Source organism: Cannabis sativa, chromosome X (assembly GCF_029168945.1).
Source record: "Cannabis sativa cultivar Pink pepper isolate KNU-18-1 chromosome X, ASM2916894v1, whole genome shotgun sequence".
NCBI classification, from domain to species: Eukaryota; Viridiplantae; Streptophyta; class Magnoliopsida; order Rosales; family Cannabaceae; genus Cannabis; species Cannabis sativa.
The window spans coordinates 5,394,262-5,414,601 of record NC_083610.1 but is presented as its reverse complement, the minus strand read 5'-3'; the positions used below and the strand labels follow the sequence as shown (position 1 = coordinate 5,414,601).

The 20,340-nt window shown below is 26.6% G+C and overlaps 2 protein-coding genes and 1 pseudogene across 2 annotated transcripts; 2 read left to right on the top strand and 1 right to left on the bottom strand.

The window, feature by feature from the left end:
- The first annotated feature begins 1,814 nt into the window (after positions 1 to 1,814).
- LOC115702424 (serine/threonine-protein kinase STY17-like) lies at positions 1,815 to 12,029 on the top strand. The gene is made up of 5 exons (XM_030629886.2): positions 1,815 to 2,111; positions 3,939 to 4,196; positions 5,337 to 5,862; positions 7,980 to 8,122; positions 11,707 to 12,029. The coding sequence occupies exons 1-5, from the start codon at positions 1,917 to 1,919 to the stop codon at positions 11,929 to 11,931; spliced, it is 1,347 nt and encodes a 448-aa protein (XP_030485746.2). The 5' UTR covers positions 1,815 to 1,916; the 3' UTR covers positions 11,932 to 12,029.
- Positions 12,030 to 12,431: 402 nt separating this feature from the next.
- LOC133032467 (protein ALP1-like) lies at positions 12,432 to 13,965 on the bottom strand (annotated as a pseudogene).
- A 315-nt stretch (positions 13,966 to 14,280) lies between these two features.
- Positions 14,281 to 15,471, top strand: LOC115706154 (uncharacterized). Its single transcript, XM_061106424.1, has 2 exons — positions 14,281 to 14,571; positions 14,660 to 15,471. Exons 1-2 carry the CDS (start codon positions 14,281 to 14,283, stop codon positions 15,416 to 15,418), a joined length of 1,050 nt encoding a protein of 349 aa, XP_060962407.1. The 3' UTR covers positions 15,419 to 15,471.
- The last annotated feature ends 4,869 nt before the right edge of the window (positions 15,472 to 20,340 follow it).

Sequence of the window (20,340 nt, the reverse complement as noted above, 5' to 3'; positions counted from 1 at the left end):
TATTAATTGTACTATCTGTTTTATTAAATGATAAATTTGACTCTGTATTTTTTTAAAATATAATATCTTAGTTTTTTGTCCAAATAAAATTTTATAATAACTCAATATAAAGGTATTATGACAAAACTGATTATATTTTTTGTATTTATTTGTATTATGAATTAAGTTGGTTATATTATTGAAAATTGAGCTTAGAGAGTCTTATATATTTGTTCTATTCTCGAAAATATAGCATTTATTTTATCATTTAAAAATACAGAGAGTCTAATCGGTAATTTTTGTAAAATACAAGATCTAAACTAGTATTAACCCTTTAATTAAATGAAAAAATTTTAGTGATTGAAATATACTGAAAGAAATAATTTGAGAAATATATTTCTTAAAATTTTATTTAAAAAACTTTTTTTTTTTTGTTTTTCTAAGGAAATTCATTTTAATTTTTTTTTTTAAAAAAGTACCAACCTTTTTTTTTTTTGAATATATATAATAATTCTAAGTATATTCCTGTTCTAGTTTTGTTTTTTTCTAAAGAATTTCTTAATTTTTGTTTAAATTAATCTAAGTTAAATAAATAAATAAATAGACAAATTCATTCCCTCTTTTCATTCTAAAATTCGAAATCCAAATAGAGGATAATTAAATGTTGCAAATTAATCGATCATATTAGTATGTATAAGCAATACAAAAGAAAAAAAATCAAAGTCACCTTTCTTTTTAGTCATACCATAATTTATTTTTAACTAAATTTAACTTTTAGTCACAATAAAAAATTATTTAAAATATAGTAATAAGATATAAGTTATCACTAATTTAGCTTTAGTCACAGTATATTTAGTCACAACAAAGAATTGTAATTTTTGTGACTAATATTTTTAGTCACGGACCTTTTAATCGCAACAACTTTTTATTTCTAATCACAAATTTTATTATAACTAAAAGTAAAAAAATTTGTAGTGAAAATATATATACATGTAACATGCATAATATATATAATATATTGTCCGTTTTCTATCTAAACTTCTCACCGATTTATTTTTAAGCACTTTCTAAAAAAAAAAAATTATCTATGTACCAATTGTAAAACTTTGATTGCACCTTACTAAAATTATAGTTGTTGTTTAGTCAATAATGTATATAAAAACCTATTCCTTACATTATTATAATCAACTACTAATCACCAAATTAAAATTAATTTATTTCTTAGAATAAAATTAATTAAATTAAATAAAATAAAAATAGTTTCTTAGGATTTGTTTTTAATTTGCCATACTAAGTATTACTAATTAACCACTACTTTCATTTATACATAGAAATATAATAATGATCGAAAAGAGGATGTTTCTGCAAACCACTTCATCGAAATTCATAAATATATATTTTTTTTCTTTTTCTATAAACAATATTAAGATTGACCAATTCAAATTTTGATATTAATTCATTGACTTTTTAGCTATTTTTAGACCAATATATATACTTCGTATATTCATATACATATATATAGGACCACAACATGAAAATATGGGCATTGCATGTGGTCCAATAAGCCAATATATATAATTTTTCACCTAATTGTGTAGAATATAATATACATATATATATCAACATATATATATATATATAATTATTTCACTTATTTCTCAAATAATAAATACAAATCCCAAAGTAACAAAAAAATCTTTCATTGACAATATCGCCTATATATATTTTAAGATTATAGAACAATAAATATTATAATCATATATATATATGAACCCCTTGAATCCATCAAACCCTAACAATTAATATTAAAAATAACGCCCAAAAAATGTATTTTATTTGACCTAATAAGTAACAAAACTATTATTTATTATATATAATCCCCAATATTATCACTTCATTAATTTTTCCCCAATCCTCTTCATTTGATCAAAAAAGTCATGTTCAAGAAGTCCTTCTTCCACCACCACGACGAATTAGAGAATTCCTCTCGATCTGACACAACCGCCGCCATCCAGCCACAGTCAGCTAGTGGCGGATGTTTTCTAGGGTTTAACAAGTGCTTCGAAATGGGTTCAATCGTTTCCACCGACCAACGTCGGGAGGAACCTTCAATCTCCAAACTCAATCATAAGGTAAATTTTTTTAAAAAAAATTTGGACCACATTTTCTTTTATAGACTTTAGTAGGAATATTTAAATTCAATTATTAAATATTGATGATTTTTTCTTTGTCTATAACCAAACTTTTGGACCACTACAAGAGAGGAGTACTATCTATAGTAATTATGTGCATGCATGCAAAATTAGGGTTCATGAGAGTGTGTGTATTTATTAATTAGGTGAATATGAAAACCAAAATTTTTTGCAATTTTCAAAATTTCGGAAAAAGTATGCATAGCTAGTGTACAAATTTTTGTACCACATTTAATTCAAGCATGCCAAAAAAAATATTAATATATTTTGAAAAATAAAGTGTTTTTTATTTTTTAATAAATAAATAAATAAATTTTAAATTTTGAGAGTGAAATAAAAGTAGATTCGATGGACCAACTTTTTGAATTTTGTCTGTAGGCTTTTTTTTCTTTCTTGGGTGAAGATCAAGACTAGGGAAGGACTATTTTGTTGTTCTATAGTGAGTTGTTCTTCACTTTTTTGAGTGTTTGGAAAGAAAAAGAAAGATAAAAAAAATGTATAAAAGCAAAGTGTATAGATGGGCTTTCATATATACACTACTAGACTAGTCATAAGAGTTGTGGTGGTGGGCTTAATTTGTAAATTAAGTAGCCTTATTATAAGGTCTATACTAGTCCTAGTGTGATATGTAGGTTGTATTTAGTTTATAATTTTTTAAAAAAATATTTTAAAAGTCTCTATTTAAAAAGATGTGTCACCGTCTAATTGGTCGGAAACTTATAAGAATTGTCGAATAGTTACTTTTTGTAAGTTATCGATTAATTGGAAGATGATACGTCAATTCGAGAGCACTTTTAAGTGAGTTGTCGAATATTATAAGGGTAAATTTACCAATTAGACTATTTGTTTAAATGACATGACAGTTCAGAATCTATGTTTTTTAATATAGTATAAAAAATAGACTCTAGATTTAATTTTTGTCAAATTAAAATTTAATAATAATTTGACCTTAATATATTATGACAAAATTAGTTATATTTTTTGCATCTGTTCATGCTAAAACTATAGCTTCAGGTTAATTATTTTTTAAAAAAAAAAAGACAAAATTTGAGTTAATGGTCTATTTTGTACTATTTTAAAAAATACGAAATGTCTAGAAAAGCGAAATAGGACATCGAACAAAAACTAATGTACTAATGTCAAGTTGAAAAATTTATAAACCTTATTAACAATCATATTATTAAAATAAAACCAAATTTTATGACTTTTTTTTTATTGAAATGCACAAGTTTCATGATTAAGAGATGATTTGGTATGTCATATTATATTGTACTATATTATATAATATAAAACATAATTTAATATAATATTATACAATACAATATAACTGAATACAATGTTACCAAAATAACCTTAAATTACTAAGCTTATATCAAGGGCCAACTTACTCAAGAGGGCGTTAATACGATTTTAAAAGCCCAACAAAACAAAAATTAGTATGAGTGAAAATTGTAAAAGTTTGTGTTGTCACTTTCTATAGAGATTTTTTACAAGATAATTTTCCTATCGCATAATTATTAAAAATATATATTTATATTTTACCAAGTACTCTTAACAATTAAAAGGGTTCATTGATGTACCTCTGATCTGTTTAATATTTGAGAGAATTTTTTAATCTAATTTTTTTATAAATGTCTTAAATATCTATAATGTAGACGATCATAAAAAAAAAATATACTAAAAAAATTATATCAAATACTGAAACAGATATAAATGTATTGTAAAAAATATCCTTATAACTTATTAATGTGTTTGCGGATGTTAAAGGTGTTAGACCTAGAAAGACAAGTCCAAAAGCACAAGGAACTTCAATTCACATACAAGAAAAGAATGGAAAGAACACAAGATTATTTGAAACATTGTCTTCAAATAGCACAAGAAAATGGATTTTTAGACCTTATTATACAAAACAATGATCCTCCCCCTTCTCCTCCTGGAAGAAATCCTACATTGCAACACCACTCCGAACTAGTTGCCCTAGTTGACACAGCAAATCGAAACGGATGGTACATTGCTCCACGTGAGGTACATACATTATAATATGTTATAGTAATATGTAAGTTTTTGATATTTTTCTTGTTTTTAGGGTATAAAATATTTCATATTATATATATGAGATAAGTATGTATAATATTAATGTTATCAGGCTCGATTTTGGACATAGGCAGACTAGGCATGTGCTTAGAACTCACCTAATTTATGGGCCAAAAGAAAAATCTTTCCCTTTCAAAATTATATAAATTTTTTACTGATTTGAAAAAATATAATATATTTTTTTTTAAAGAAAGACTGAAAAATTATTTTTTTTCCTAATTCGACCCTGAATGTTATGTAGTTTTATTTGTGTTGATAATCATGCATGAATTTACTCATTCATCTTGAGCTAAATTTATTTTGGAGGGCTAGTATATCCATATATTAATACATCTTTTAATGTGATTATAATAATATATGTATTTTTTAAAAAAGAATATATTTAGGATGTTTCTACAACACATCTTTTTGAAAAGAGTTCATTAATGTATTTTTTATTTGTTTCGACATTTAGGAGAATTTTTTATTCAATTTTTTTTCATAATCATGTACATTATAGTTATTTAAGACATGATCCTGTAAATTTTGAGAAATTCAGAATAATTTACAATATAGAAAGCAATGTTCAAACAGGCTATTTCACATTCGTATAAAATAAAATAGTCACGTATGCAATAAACTGCATTTAGCTCTATTTTCGGCGTGTTAAATTTTTATGAATTTCTTAAATTTTTGTAGAATGTTTTAATAAATAACTACAACGTACACGAGTACGAAAAAAAAATTAAACTAAAAATTTCTCTCATATATCAAAATTGATAGGGGTGCATTTTAAATTTTTTAATTATGTGTTTATTATACATTATATTTATATTAGTTCTTTTCTATGAGATCCTATTTTTAACTTACCCAGATCATAAAAAAATTGACTAAAAAATTCATCCATATGCAAAAGCAAATAATGATCTACCGAAAAACCCTAATCCTCATTACATTTGTAGCAATTTATTAATTTAGTAATGACAATTACAAAAATTACAATATATAGATTATCAAAGCATTATTTTTTTTCTACTTATATTATACGTATGTATTAATTAATAAATAAATAAATAATTATCAACGGATCAGATTGAATTACACGAGAAAATAGGGGAAGGAAGTACGGCCAATATTTACAGAGGAACATGGCGAGGATCTGACGTGGCAGTCAAATGTATAAACCCACACTTCTTCACCTCCAACGACAAGGCCGTGACTTTCTTCGCCCAAGAAATCGAGACTTTAGCTAAGCAACGACACCGTTTCGTGTTACAACTAACGGGCGCGTGTTTCGACCCGCCCAATCGCGCGTGGTTTGTGACGGAGCTCTTGACCATGACGCTTGAGGAGTGGCTTCATGGGCCGGGCGGCAGGCCCAAACAGCCGATGACAACGAGAAGACCTGGGCCTGTTCCTTCATTGGGCTTGAGACTTGCTAGAGCCTTGGAAATAGCCCAGGCAATGCAGTATCTACATGAGCAAAGGCCCAAAGTGATCCATAGAGATTTAAAGCCCAGTAATATTTTTTTGGACAATGATTTGCATGTTAGAGTTGGGGATTTTGGTCATGCTAGGTTTTTGAGAGATGAAGAAATGGCTCTCTCTGGTGATACAGGTGAGTTATATTTAATTATATTTTACTTATTTATTTATATATATAGGTTTCGGATGTAATTTCGTTCTTGAAACTGGTCTCGGTGTCGGTGTATATGATAGTAATGTATAGTATAATACATTTCCCACACCGAGACCAATTCAAGAACAAAATTCTTTCCAAATATAATCTATAACAACATGAGTTTCGCCCTTTAAAATTTATAGTCTTAACGAAGAAAATAACATTTATAAAACTATAACAATTACAAATTTACAAATTTTAATTTTTTTATAAATATACGGAGTGTTATTATTTTATTATTTTCAAGTTACTATTACGAAACAATGTGTAAAAAATAAGTGAAAAACTTAAAAAAAATCATCAAAATATCTTTATATATTAAAAGTGCCTATCTAACGGCATTTCTTGGTTTAACAAAATATTCTGTTAAATTTAACGATTGATCTCCCGTTAACAAATAAACCCAATAATTAACCCAATTAATTAAACAATCTTTTAAATATTAATAATTTCTTTTTAAATTAAAAAAATCATCTTACCATATATCTCTCTAACAAATTTTTTATTAAGCTGCGGCAAATTACTGTAATTTTCTCTCTCTGCGTCTCACTCTCACCCTCCACGATTCCCTCTCTCTTCTCGGCTGCTATTGCCGGCGTCGATCTCCACCACCCTTCTCTCTCCGTTTCACTCATCTCTCTCCCCTTCTCGGCACTCAGCATCTCCCAGCTCCGGCCTCTCCCTCCCTCCCTCCCTCCCTCAACTCTTTCTTTCTGACGGCACCAATGCGACTTTAGTGATTTCAAGACCTCCTAATTCATTTCCTAGAAATTGGTAATCTTTCTCTCCATATATACTTAAACAATTTATTTTTGTGTTCGATTAATTTGTATGGTTCGATAGTGAAAATATAGACCACGCTCTGTAAAGATGGTTATAGAATTCCAACCGTCTAACACTTGCTTCCTTGAGTTTGCTAATTGAAATAATTTGGATTTAATTTGTTTCAGCTTCCGTGTATGCTATTATAAGTTTGTTTCGTGAAAATTGAGATTTGCATTGTCTCCGACTCCCACACTATTATCGGCTATATATTTAAAGCACTCATTCCTGAAAACATTTATAATTTGCATTGTCTCCCACACTATATCATCTCCAGGTGCTTGTTGTCGGTTCCTTTCATTAATCATTATCACTCGAAGAACATAGCTTCATCAAGAACTTTTTATATTTATGTATTCCTCGCTATTGATCATCTCCAGAGACTTATTTAGTCTATTATTCAAAGAAATATATATGTGAACATATAGATGTATGTATATACCTCTCTATTGATCGACTTGAAGTTAGCTTTTGCAGTGGCTTTGTCTTCTATGTTCTCCAGATGAACTTGGCTTCCCTGCAAAACCAATCAAATAAATAAAATAAAAAAAAAACATTTAACTTTTCACATAATTAGTTTAATATATAATATATCCAGCTTTCCTACCAATCTAACATTGAGACCCATTTAATGTACCACGAAATCCATTCCGTGAAATTATATCACAGGACAAAATCGTGTCCCTACAAATTATAATATATATATACGAGGATTTTTTTTTTTATTTTTACAAATCAAAATAGTTTTTTTTCTTTTTTATTATTTTTACAGAATTTTACATAAAAATCTCATAGCAACTAACGGAACAATTTAAATCGTAACTAAAAATATCCACATAGCAACTCACATTAAATCCACTAAAATCGTAATTAACCATACGTGCATATGCACGTAATTTTCCCCTAGTATACATAAAAAGTCCCATTTTAAGTATTTTCCGTAAATTTCTAAAAAAATATTCTTCTATTATATTCCGTCTATTTTATAAGTACAAGTCACATCAACAAACGGTTACAAAAACAGACGAAATAGAGAAAATTAACCCATTTTTTAATTCTCACCACACAAAAATATTCAATAACAAAATTTTACAAAATCCATAATTTGGAAGAAATAAAAAAAAAAAACCCTAGCTACTTGTCATATTATAAAGTTAGCATATATTGTTTTTAAAATATTGTCTTATGTGTTGGTGTAGTATTGATATTTGAAATTTATGTATGTTTTTTAGGTACTTATGTGTATATGGCCCCAGAAGTTATAAAGTGCGAAGCATATAATGAAAAATGTGATGTTTATAGCTTTGGTATCATTATGAATGAACTTATTACAACAGAATATCCTTACATCCAAATCCATTATGGTCCTGCTCAGGTACTTCTCTGCAAACCAAATATACCTATAATAAAACAACAATTTTAGGTCAAATCTAATGTGTCCAAAAGTTTAGGGTTATTATATAATTTATATCGCTCCTCTCAAGCCAATCGGAGTCTTCCACCAAAAATTTAATTGAGTTTATATATATATATATATATATATATATATATATGGGTATGCCTTAATGGGTATTACCCATGTATGGGTATTTTATTCTTTGACGAATTTGGATCAAATATCTAATGGTTGATATTTATAATCATTAATTAAATATTAAAAAATTAATATTTCCTATTTTGTTATTCTCTATATTCCTAAAATAGATAAAACTATTAATAGAAATAAAAAATTTATAAATGGAATTGTTATTTAAAAAATAAAACACAACTAAAAAAATTAACAAACTATTTTTTTTAATAAAAATCATTTTAAAGATTAAAAAGAAAAAAAGTGTATATTTATCTTTTTATAAAAAAATTTCATACTAGAATTCTAAATTGCATTATTGAAAATAAAAAAATAATAATTTTAAGCTTTAAACTGTAATACACATAAAATGTATAAGATTTTTTTTAAACCTAAAATCTTTAATTTTATAATAATTAACAATTATTTATATATTTTTATTTTTTAAAAAATACTTAAGCTTACCAAATCTATAAGAACAAAACTAATGAAGAAAATTTTAACAAAAAAAAAATGAAAGAAGAAAAAAGTGTCATAAACATTATTGAATAATGGCAATTGCCAACACAAGAATTTTAGCACAAAAAAATTATATTTGACCCCTAGACAAGATTAACATATTCCAATCCTAAAAATATAAATAATGAGCAACACATCATTAGTTATTCTAGGAGAATGATTCATGGTAATATCAAAAAAATCATTGGATGGTAATAATATTTTTTTAACAATGATAGCCTAAGTAAGAACTAAGAAGTATTGTAGCGTTTTATTTTTAAGAATATGAATAATATTAAGACAATTGGATTCCACAATCAAGCTCCTATTCTTCTAATAAAAAAAACACATTAATATACATGTAAATGATTTTTACTTTTACAATAATAAATTATTAATAAACTCATAATTTCATAAAATAATAAAGTAGTAATTTTAATTAATTTTTTTAAAAAAATTTATAATTTTTTTTTTCAAATTATTAGTTGTAATTATTATTTCCAATTTTATAAAAAATAAATATATATTTTTTTTAAAAAAAAAATAATTTTTAGAAACTTTCCATAAAAAGGTTATTGGATTATTACCTTATTAATTTTTTTTAGTTCCCATCAATGGGTATTACCCATTAAGAAGTGTTCCATATATATATATTTAGGGAAATTTACATGGTATACTAACTTTTGCTATTTTTCTACAAAAATACTGCCAGGCGGTATTTTTTACTTTTTTACTGTGTTTTTTTATAAATTTCATACTGCAGTATACAGTGTTAAGTTTTCACTGGTGTTCTACTAGTGTTTTACTGGTGTTCTACTGTTGTTTTGAGTTGTTCTGCTTTGTGTTTTACTGGTGTTTTATTAAAACACAGTATTTTTGAAAAGATTTCCGTGTGACAGTATTTTTGTAAAAGTTAACCCAAATTCCAGTATTTTTGTAAGTTTTCCTATATTTATATATATATATATATTGTATATTGTGCAAGGTCGGTCCTGAAATTTAGTGGACCATAAGAAAGAAAAAACTATTTTTAGGCCTTTGTTTAAAAAAATATTGTATTTTTCAAAATCATTAACAAAAAATTTGTATATTTTCAAAAGGAAATCAAAGTTTTGGGCCTCTGGGCTTAGTGGGCCCTAGGTACGACAAAGGCCTAATCTGCCTATGCCTAGGGCCAAACCTGATATAGTAGTAAAAATCTTAAGTATAGTATTTTAAAAATATAATTGGACCTTTTTTCTAAATAAAATATTAAATGTAGTATCTTAAAAAATAAATTAAGTATTTTTTTTAAAAAAAAAGTCATACTTTTTAATAAATAATAGTAAAAATATTAAATAGTATTATAAAAAAAAATGAGGCATTTTTTAAAGAGGAAATTACACTCTATACCCTTTTTATATTGTCCTCTTTTATTTTTACCTTCTTTTTTAAAATCTATCATTTTTACCTATTTTTTTAAATATTGTACCAATTTTGCCCCTGTCACTTCAAGATACTCTGCATGTGATTCTCTTATGTAAGGGTATTTTGGGTACAATACATATAAAAAGAGGTATGTTTCAAATAAATATAAAATTATAGGTAAATTTGATTAATTGATGAATAAAAGAGGCATTTTTCAACTTACCCCTTTTTTAAAGGATTTTTTAGGCTAAGATGGGGGATGACATGAGCCCATGCTACCCCACCCTTGAGCCGACCTTGTATAGTAAACCCTCTAAACAGGTCATTTTGGTATACCTCTAAAACTAAAATATTGTTTATTAGGAATTTTCTAAAAATTTATATGTATTCTTAAAAAACTAAACTACATGTGATTATGAAAAAAAGTAAGAATAATTTTTTTTCTTAGATGTCGAAATAGATAGGGAGTATTATACCAAAATAACTTTTTAAGAAGCGAATTATAGATATGAAGAAACAAACACATATCATGTGGTATAGTGGTAGGAATACATTTATTGGCATTATCCCACAAAATATATGATAATTTTTATTAGTTTTTACTTTTTAACAGAAATATAATAATTTTTTAAAATATTAAGTCCAAATAGAGTCACTTATATTTTAAGACCATAATATTTATTCTTCTGAGAAAAGAAAGGGTCATTTTAGTGTAACACAAAATATGTTGATAGAGTATAACTAATTATTCAAAAATAACATTATAACTCTCTAAACATTACTATTAACCCTAATAAGAGAAAAATAAATTCTTCTTTCTATCATGATCTCAATTATTAAAATTCGTGAAATAATTAATAATAAACATTAATTATTCATTTATATAACTATAACTTTAATTATGTGTGATTAAATTTGCAAAAATATTTTATTTAGTATAATTAAATTTATTTAAAAAATGACTAATACTAGATACATACACACTCAAAAAGGGCACAATTATAAAGCGCAAAGAGCACATGATTCTTCTCAACTTTTAATAATTATTGTATTAATTTTTTGGATATTTGCATTTTTGCCCTTACAATTTTTTTTGTCACCATATATTTTCATTTTACCTTTATAAATTTATATTTCTCATTTTTATTTGTATATTTTTTATATTAATTCTCATATATTTAATTGTCTTCGTGAAATTTATATTTTTTCTCTAATAAAAATAATATTTTTTTATTAGTGCTTTTTTTTTTATCAAAATAATTCTTTTGCCCCCATAAAATTCGTGTGGCTGACTCAGCCACTTGTGAAGTTATAATGTGTATTAAATATTAACCATTCATAATTTTAAGTAGAGAGCATAAACTTTTAATTTAATTGTGTAGTTAAGATTAATGAAATATTATTGTATGTTTGAATTATTATTATAAAAAAATAATATCAAAATATGATCATATAACTAATTATTGATATTGAATATATTGTGTTAGATTGCCATGGAAGTAGTAGAAGGAAATCTAAGGCCAAGATTAGTTGAAGACAAGAATGATAATATTATTATTAGAGAAGTTATTGACTTGATTTGCCAATCATGGAATGGAGATCCTTCTAAAAGACCCTCCTTTACTACAATCACTTCTCTTCTTAAGAAGATTATTGTTATTCAAAACACAATGATGGAATCTACTAATACTATTAATCTTAATTTAATGTAAAATATATGTCCAAAGTTGCATGTGCTAGATAACTATGATCACAACTAATATATGTGTAATGTATTTTTTTTCTCTCCAAAATTAATGAGATTTGATGATTGAAATTGATATTCCTATTCTTTATAATTATTGGTTCTTTAAAATATATATTACATATTTATTATAATTAGATATTAAGTATTAAATTATATTTCTTCACACTAGCTAGTCCTAAATGGGTGAGGCTTAATACAAAATTTGTTATTGCTAAATTTTTTGTATATTAATTATACTAAGAGCATCTCCAAAGAGACACCAAATTTGGTGTTACACTATCACCAAATTTGGTGTCAAAAATTATTTCTACTCCAACCACAACACCAAAAATTATACTAAAAAAAATATTCCTTATTATTATATTAATTTTTTAATAAATTTAAAAAATAATATCATATTAATTAATAAAAATTACCACAATTGTTATATTTAAATAAACTTACTAATGTGATTAAAGACAATAATACTGTAAAATCGGCGAAATTCGATAAATTAAAATATCATATTGCAATAACATAAATATTACATTACTAGAGAACAAACATTACATTCATGACAAAAAAATTACATTAAATTAAATTAAACTTGAAACACACACTTAAAATTAATTAAATTATATTAATTTTGTGAGTTACCATATTCGTCCCACAAGTGTTCGATTAATGCATTTCGAAGCTCAATGTGAGCATCTTTATCTTTAATTTTTCTATGTCTGGCAAGAAATTCTTGAAACCGAGCATTATCATCTTCTACCATCTCAACTTCTGGACTTGGCACTTCAACACGCTCTTCAATTGGTGCATTTAGATCACGTTCATCTTCTATTATCATATTATGCATAATAATACATGAAGTCATTATATCATGTAAAACCGTTTTATTCCAAAGACGTGCCGGTCCAGCAATAATTGCAAATCTAGATTGCAATACTCCAAATGCACGTTCAACATCTTTTCTACATGCTTCTTGTTTCATTGCAAATAGTTTCTTTTTTGGACCACGTGGATCATGGATAGTTTGAACAAGAGTGGACCATTTTGGATATATACCATCGGCTAAATAATAACCCATATTGTACTCTTTTCCTTTAATAACATAATTAGCGGGTGGAGCAATACCTTCAGCCAGATTAGCAAAAAGATGGGATGCCTCTAACACATTAATGTCATTATTAGATCCTGGTAAGCCAAAATATGCATGCCATATCCAGAGATCATAGTCAGCTACTGCTTCAAGAATAATAGTCGGGGACCCACTACGACCGGCATATTGTCCTCCCCAAGGAGTTGGACAATTTTTCCATTTTCAATGCATACAATCAAAACTTCCCAACATTTTTGGAAAACCTCGACGTTCACCAATGTGGAGTAGTCTTGCAACATCATGAGCGTTGGGTGATCGGAGATAGTGGGCTCCAAACACCTCAACAACAGCACGACAAAATCGCTTCAAGCTTTCTAAAGTTGTAGATTCTCCTATTTTGATGTATTCATCGGTAGCATCTGCCGGCATACCATATGCTAGCATACGAAATACAGCTGTAACTTTTTGCAAGCCTGATAACCCGAGTTTTCCCATTCTATCCCTTCGCTGGAGAAAGTAATTGTCATGTCTTTGTATAGCATCCAAAATACGAAGGAATAAAGGACGACCCATTCGAAATCTTCGGCGAAACATCAAATCGGTAAATCGAGGATTCTCTGCAAAATAGTCGTTGAAAAGATTACGATCAGTATTTTCCCGGTCACGGTTAATAACTATATGACCAGGAATCGAGCCTCGACGTGAGCTTTGATTTTGTTGGTGTTGAGCGATACAAAAATTATTGTTAGCAGTGATTTAACCTACCACTTGCATTTCTATATCATCATAATATTCATCATCTGAAGAAGACGATGATGATAAATACGATGAACTACCAGGATAAGAATTCATATTTTTTTTCAAAGTTAAATTGTATATATTTTTGGTGTGCCTCATATCATGTATCATATCCATATTTTATAGTGTAAACATTCTTATCTTCTGATTCCAAAATTAAAAGATAAGAAATCTAGTGATTTAATCTTGGCCGCTGAAATTATTTCACCACGATCTCAACCGTTGCAGTGTGTTGTCACATCACATCCTTATCTTCTGATTCCAAAATTAAAAGACAAGAAATCTCACAGTTTAATCTTGGCCGCTGATATCATTTCACCACGATCTCAACCGTTGCAATGTATTTTCCTTTCCTATATAATCTCACACTTCTCATTCAATTTGATCACATCTCTTCAACATATTTCCTAAATAGCTATATTTTCTTCAAAAATGTCTTCCATTCGCGGTTCTTCTTACTCAGTAGAGGAAGATGTGCACTTGTGTCATGTCTATGTTGACATTTCTCAAGATCCAATCGTAGGAAGAAACCAATCAGGTAATAATCTTTGGGCAAGAGTTCAATCAGAGTACCACAAAGATGGAAAATTTAGTAATAAACCTCGCCCAGTAAGATCTTTGCAAACTCGAATGTCTGCTATTAATAGTGCAGTTGCAAAATTAAGGGGATGTATCAACCAAATTGAAAATAAAAATCCAAGTGGTGCTTCAGCAGAAGACATTGTAAGTGTTTGTTATTATAATTTATTTATTATTACTATCTTATTTTTCAATTTTCATTAACGTTATTACTTAATTTATATTGCAACAGTTAATTCAAGCGAAGATGTTATTAGCCCAAGATAAAAAGTACGATAAAGGCTTTAAATTTGATCATGTGTGGCACATCCTCAAAGGTATTCAAAAGTTTTCAAATGATGAAAACATCAATGCACCACGTAGATTCCAACACGAAGGTCCTAGTTTCACTTCATCGAAATCATCATCTCACAATTTTGAGTCTCCAACATCGGCATCCACTGGTATGAGTTCATTTGATCTAAACATGAATAATGAGGAAATGAATACTTATCCAACAGAAAGACCATGTGGTGTAAAAAAAGCAAAGGAAAAACAATTAGGTAATGATCAATTCAACAAACTAATGGAACAAAATAAAGAACTCATTAAAGTTATTGAAAAGAGTAACAAGGATAGAAATGAACGTCACAGAAGAAAGGCTGGCGAAAAAATTTTATTCACGGATTTGAATTCTATATCCGATCCAGAGTTTCATAAGTACATTCAAAGTGAAATAAGACGAATTTACAAAGAAAGGGCACAAACATCCGAAGTTGGAGAACAAGGAGAAGGATCTCAATATGAGGGATCTCAATATCAGGGATATCCAAATCAGGGATCACAATATGAGGGGTCACAATATCGAGCATCTCAAGATTCGGGACATGGCGTTGAAGATGAAGATCAACGATCTCAAGATCAAGGTGAAAGAGCTGAAAATGACTCACAAGTTTATAGTCCGTATTATGACTATCTTGGCGGATCAAGAAATAATCTTCCACATTATTAAATTGTTGTATCTCATTTTGTCTTTGAAGGTTCGTATCTGTGTTATTACTTTTCCGTTTAATGTTTGGTGTGTTGTATTTTAATTTTTAAATGTATGTTTAAGTTTGTAATGTTTTTATTATGTATTATTGAGTGTGCTTTAATTTTATAATGTTCTGTTGTGTAATATAAAATATGTGTACTATTGATTAATAAGAATATGATGTTTTAGTGTGTTTAATTTTAATTTTAATATGTGTTCAATTTTAAAAATTATTTTTATTGTTTAATATAAAAAAATATAATAAATTTTTACTTAAATTATAATTAAAAGAAAAAAATAATTTATGATATTCACATTTAAATTTAACCAAAAATAAATATTATAAGGTGCTTTTACAATGTATTCTTCTAAATAAAAGAGTCACGCAACAGAAAGTTTGAATTTTATTTTCGGCATGTTAAATTTTTTTAAATTTTTTAAAATTTTGCAAGATGTTTTAAATAACTATAATGTACACGACCATAAAAAAAAAAAGACTAAACAAGTCTCCCGAATGCCGAAACAGGTAGGAGTAAATCAGTGCACCACTTTTTAAAGAAGTGCTTTATTTTCGGCTTATTAAATTTTTCTAAATTTTTTTAAATTTTACAGGATGTCTTAAATAATTATAATATACACTACTATATAAAAAAAATAGACTAAAAAAGTTTGTCGGGTGCCGAAATAAATAGGAGTAGATTCGTACATCACTTTTAAAAATGTGTATTAAAAAATTTCCCAAAAAATAATTCTTAATTTTACAAATATAATAATATAAATATATATAAATATTAATTAAATTATTAAAAAAACTAAAAAAAAAAAAAACCATCAATGTCGTGGCTACAGTGCACGGCATATAAGCCGTGCACTGTAGACAAACCCTCATTTTGCAGTGATAGTTGCTGCCTCCTTGGAGCATTAACCACTTCATTTTTCAATTTTTGCTGCCTCCTTGGAGGTGCTCTAAATCTTGTGAAAGAGCCATTCTAATACATCTTCCTATTTAGGAGAATTTTTTAGTTTTTTTTTGTATAATTATATATGTTATAGTTATTTAGAATGTTTTGAAAAATTTCAAAAAAAAATTAAATATTTTATAGTATAAAAATAAAATTTAAATATTTTATTATAAATGTGACTGTTTTTTTTATAAATATGGTAAATAAAAAATTCATATATATTTTTAAATACGTAAGCGTACACATTATAAAAGAATAAATGGACAAAAGTACTCAAAAATATCAACACTGATGAAAATTATATTAAAATGATCCTTTTGGGATATCGAATATTATAGATATTTTTTCAAAATTTTATTTTTTATAAATTGTTTTTTTATATATACAAAAATGACATTTTTGAAAATTGAGCCTCATTTCCAAGCACACATATGACCCTCTTGTGTTCAAAACCGACCTTGACAATTAGTCTATTTGTTGTTTGTTTAGGGCATGTTTGGCACTGCTTTTGGAAAAACTAAAAGCTGTTTTTTTTAAAAAGTTGTGATAAAAATGTGTTTGGTAAACAGTGAAAAAATAGATTTTTGAAGAATTTTTTGAGAAACTACAGCTAAAAGCTGAAACTGCTCCAACTCAACTTTTAGAAAAAATTATTTTGATTAAAAGACTATAATAATTTTTTTTTGTACTAAAATCATATTTACTTATTTATTATATATTAAAAAGTTTAAAATAAACTAATTGTAATAAAATAAATAATTATTAAATCTCTTATTTTTTAAAACAAAAAATAATTTATATTTTATTTTAATATTAACAAACAACATCAACTTAGAATTTTTCTTAGTCTATTCGTTGACAATTAACAAATGTTAAATGTGAAGAAATAAAAAAGAAAGGCTAATTAGGATTTTCGCCCCCTAAACTTTGACATGTATCAAATCCTGCCCCTGAACTTTTAAGGTCATTGAATATGCCCCCCTAACTATTGAGATTGTTGAATTTAAGGATTTTTTTCTAATTTTAGTAAAAAAGTTTAACATGGATGAAAGTTCAGGGGGCATAATTTAATACATGTCAAAGTTCGAAGGGCATGATTTGATAAATATCAAAGTCTGAGGAACATGGTTTAGTACATAAACAATCACTGAAATAGTAAAATTAAATGAAATTAGACAAAAGTCCTTGAATCCAACAATCTTAATAGTTCAGGGGATATTTTTAACGACCTTAAAACTTAAAGGGGCATGATTTAGTACATGTTAAAGTTCAGGGGACAAAAATACTAATTAGCCAAAAAAGAAAAAAAGAAAAAAAAGAAAGTTGAAAATTGTAAACATTTGTTTGTTTTTTAGTCTAACAATTAACAAGAGAAGAATATAGCATTAACTAACATTGGAACTTGTGCAATAAATAATATTTATATATGTATATATGATCCATTAGTGCCGTAAAAAAAGGTGGCTAATTATACTTAGGTAACCTAATCAGCTAATCTACAAAAAGTCTTCTTACAACATTTAATAGTAAAAGTCACAAAGTTTTTATAATATGTTGGAGTTTTTAGACACTTGGTACAATTAACTAACTGAACTGTTTTGTTTTGATTTGAAAGTTAAGTAGTTTGTTGTTTTGTTTTGTTTTGATTTGAAAGTTAAGTAGTTTGCTAGTTAGGTGAAATTTGGCTTAACATGCTTAGATTAAATATGAAATATGGTTTTTAATATAGGGTTCAATTAAAAATAAAGTATTTATACTTTTAATATCTTTTACTCTCAAAAGAAAGAGAGATGCACTTTTTAAATGTAAAAATATTTTTGGAAAGAAAAAATATTAAAAGTATAAAAACTCTATTTTTAATTAGGTAGTATATTAAAGGGATAATTATACAAGACACCTTTTTTGTAAAAAAAAATTACATTTTTACGTTTAAGGAATTTTTTTTTACATTTTTACAGTTTTCCATAGAAATAACATGAAAACAACAAGAAAATTACATAAAAGTAACATGAAAATGACATTTAAATAACATCAAAATAATAACAAAAAATAACATACATATAACAAAAAATCAACAACAAATTAACAAGATAACAACATAAAAATACCGTATTTTCTGTAAATAAAATAAAAAAAAAACTGTAAAAATATTTAAAATTCCGTGAAACCATATTTTTGTAATTTTTTTTTATTGTTTTTGTGTATTTGTGAAATTATTCCTATATTAAAACACCATGATTTACATTTAAACATGTTAGGCCAAATTTCCTTTTAAAAGTCTATATAAGGGTCATTAATGCAAAGCTTTTAGATGACTATCTAAATAAAGAATGACCTCAGGGCAGTTCCTCTTCAGAGTTAGATCCAAGCTACTATGGCTTGAGATTGAACCTCGTTAATTCTTGTTTATTAGTTTACAATGCTACAACATTATAGCATTATTGTAGTTAGTTGTTGAATTTTAATTTTAATGTTGAGACTCATAGATTGACTTAACATGTTCTTTGACTAAATGATGAGTTCTCTTCAAAGAAGCTCCTCCCCCACATGTAATTGTGTTTAACTCGAATGTTAATTCAATATAGTATTCCTTACAAAAGAATATATATTAAATATTAATTTACTCTAGTTTTAAAAAAATATAATTGTTAATTAACATTCTTATGGACTAGTGCTATAAATATGAGTTAGACTTTTTGATAGGTACGAAATTGGTACTAAATTAGCACGAGCATGATTGAACATGAAAAAATACGTGTTTAGGCACGACAAGACATTCCACAAAAAATATGAGCTTAAACAAGATACGACACGAAAAATATGAGTTTTGACACGACACGGCATAACAAGCCCGAAAGCACAGTACGCAAACATGAATAAATTAGAGAATCTCAATAATTTGATAACAATAACAGTAATAAATATATATATAAATTAAAATAATAGTAGTATTAAAATTATAATAATTATAATTATTTGTTATAAAATATACACATATATTTTAGTATTTAACTCATCAATTTACAACACGAATTTAAGCCTGTAGAAAACAGTTGTTGGTCTATATAAGAGAAATAAGCTGGTACGAATAAAATACGATACGAATTTGAGCACGGTACTAAATTACTAGACTTGCGGGCCGTATCGAACTTATCCTATAGAATTGTTGCACGACACGTTATGACCTATATTCGGGACCGGCCAGAGGGTGGGGCAGCCGGGGCATACGCCCCAGGCCCCGAAAAAATTTAAATAATATATATACATATATAAAAACTTATAATATATAAATACTAACATGAATGAAAATTTTATGGTAGAACTGGTAATTGAGGTTATCTATGAGTGGAGAGGTTGTAGGTTCGATCCTTGCCATCTTCATTTTTTATATTTTAAAAAGTTATTTATGTTATTCTTTCATTTCAAAGTCATAACAAAGAAAAAATTAACTATAAAGATAATAATAAATAAATAAATAATATTAATGTTTCAAAAAGAATTATACTGTAGTTATTTTATTTTTAAGATATTTACTTTTTTTAATAGTACTATAAATAATGTATATTTATTATGTATTTTTTAAAAAAATTATAAATATGTAAAAAAATTATATAATTTTTAACATATTATTTTTTAAAAAAGAATATGCTAAAATATATAACACTTCAATAGAGATGTTCGTAATAATTAATTAAATATTACTTTATCGAGTTAGCTTATGTGGCAAAAATTTATTTATTACATAAAATAATTAAAATTGATATTGTGTCAAAAATTTAATTAATATTTATCTATAATTTTTATATAAAAAAAGGCCTATTTTTAAATTTTGCCCCAGACCTCTTCTCACCTTGAGACGGCCTACCTATATTATTTTATGGCACTATATAACCTATATTTTTTTATAGCCTGACACAATTCGACCCGTATTTTAAAAAG

Bases quoted from the DNA above. Each gene is read 5' to 3' on its own strand.
- LOC115702424 (XM_030629886.2), top strand. From the start codon at position 1,917: ATGTTCAAGAAGTCCTTCTTCCACCACCACGACGAATTAGAGAATTCC. The intron at 5,863-7,979 runs GTGAGTTATATT...TATGTTTTTTAG, and splicing joins GGCTCTCTCTGGTGATACAG to GTACTTATGTGTATATGGCC. The intron at 8,123-11,706 runs GTACTTCTCTGC...ATATTGTGTTAG, and splicing joins TCCATTATGGTCCTGCTCAG to ATTGCCATGGAAGTAGTAGA.
- LOC115706154 (XM_061106424.1), top strand. From the start codon at position 14,281: ATGTCTTCCATTCGCGGTTCTTCTTACTCAGTAGAGGAAGATGTGCAC. The intron at 14,572-14,659 runs GTAAGTGTTTGT...ATATTGCAACAG, and splicing joins GTGCTTCAGCAGAAGACATT to TTAATTCAAGCGAAGATGTT.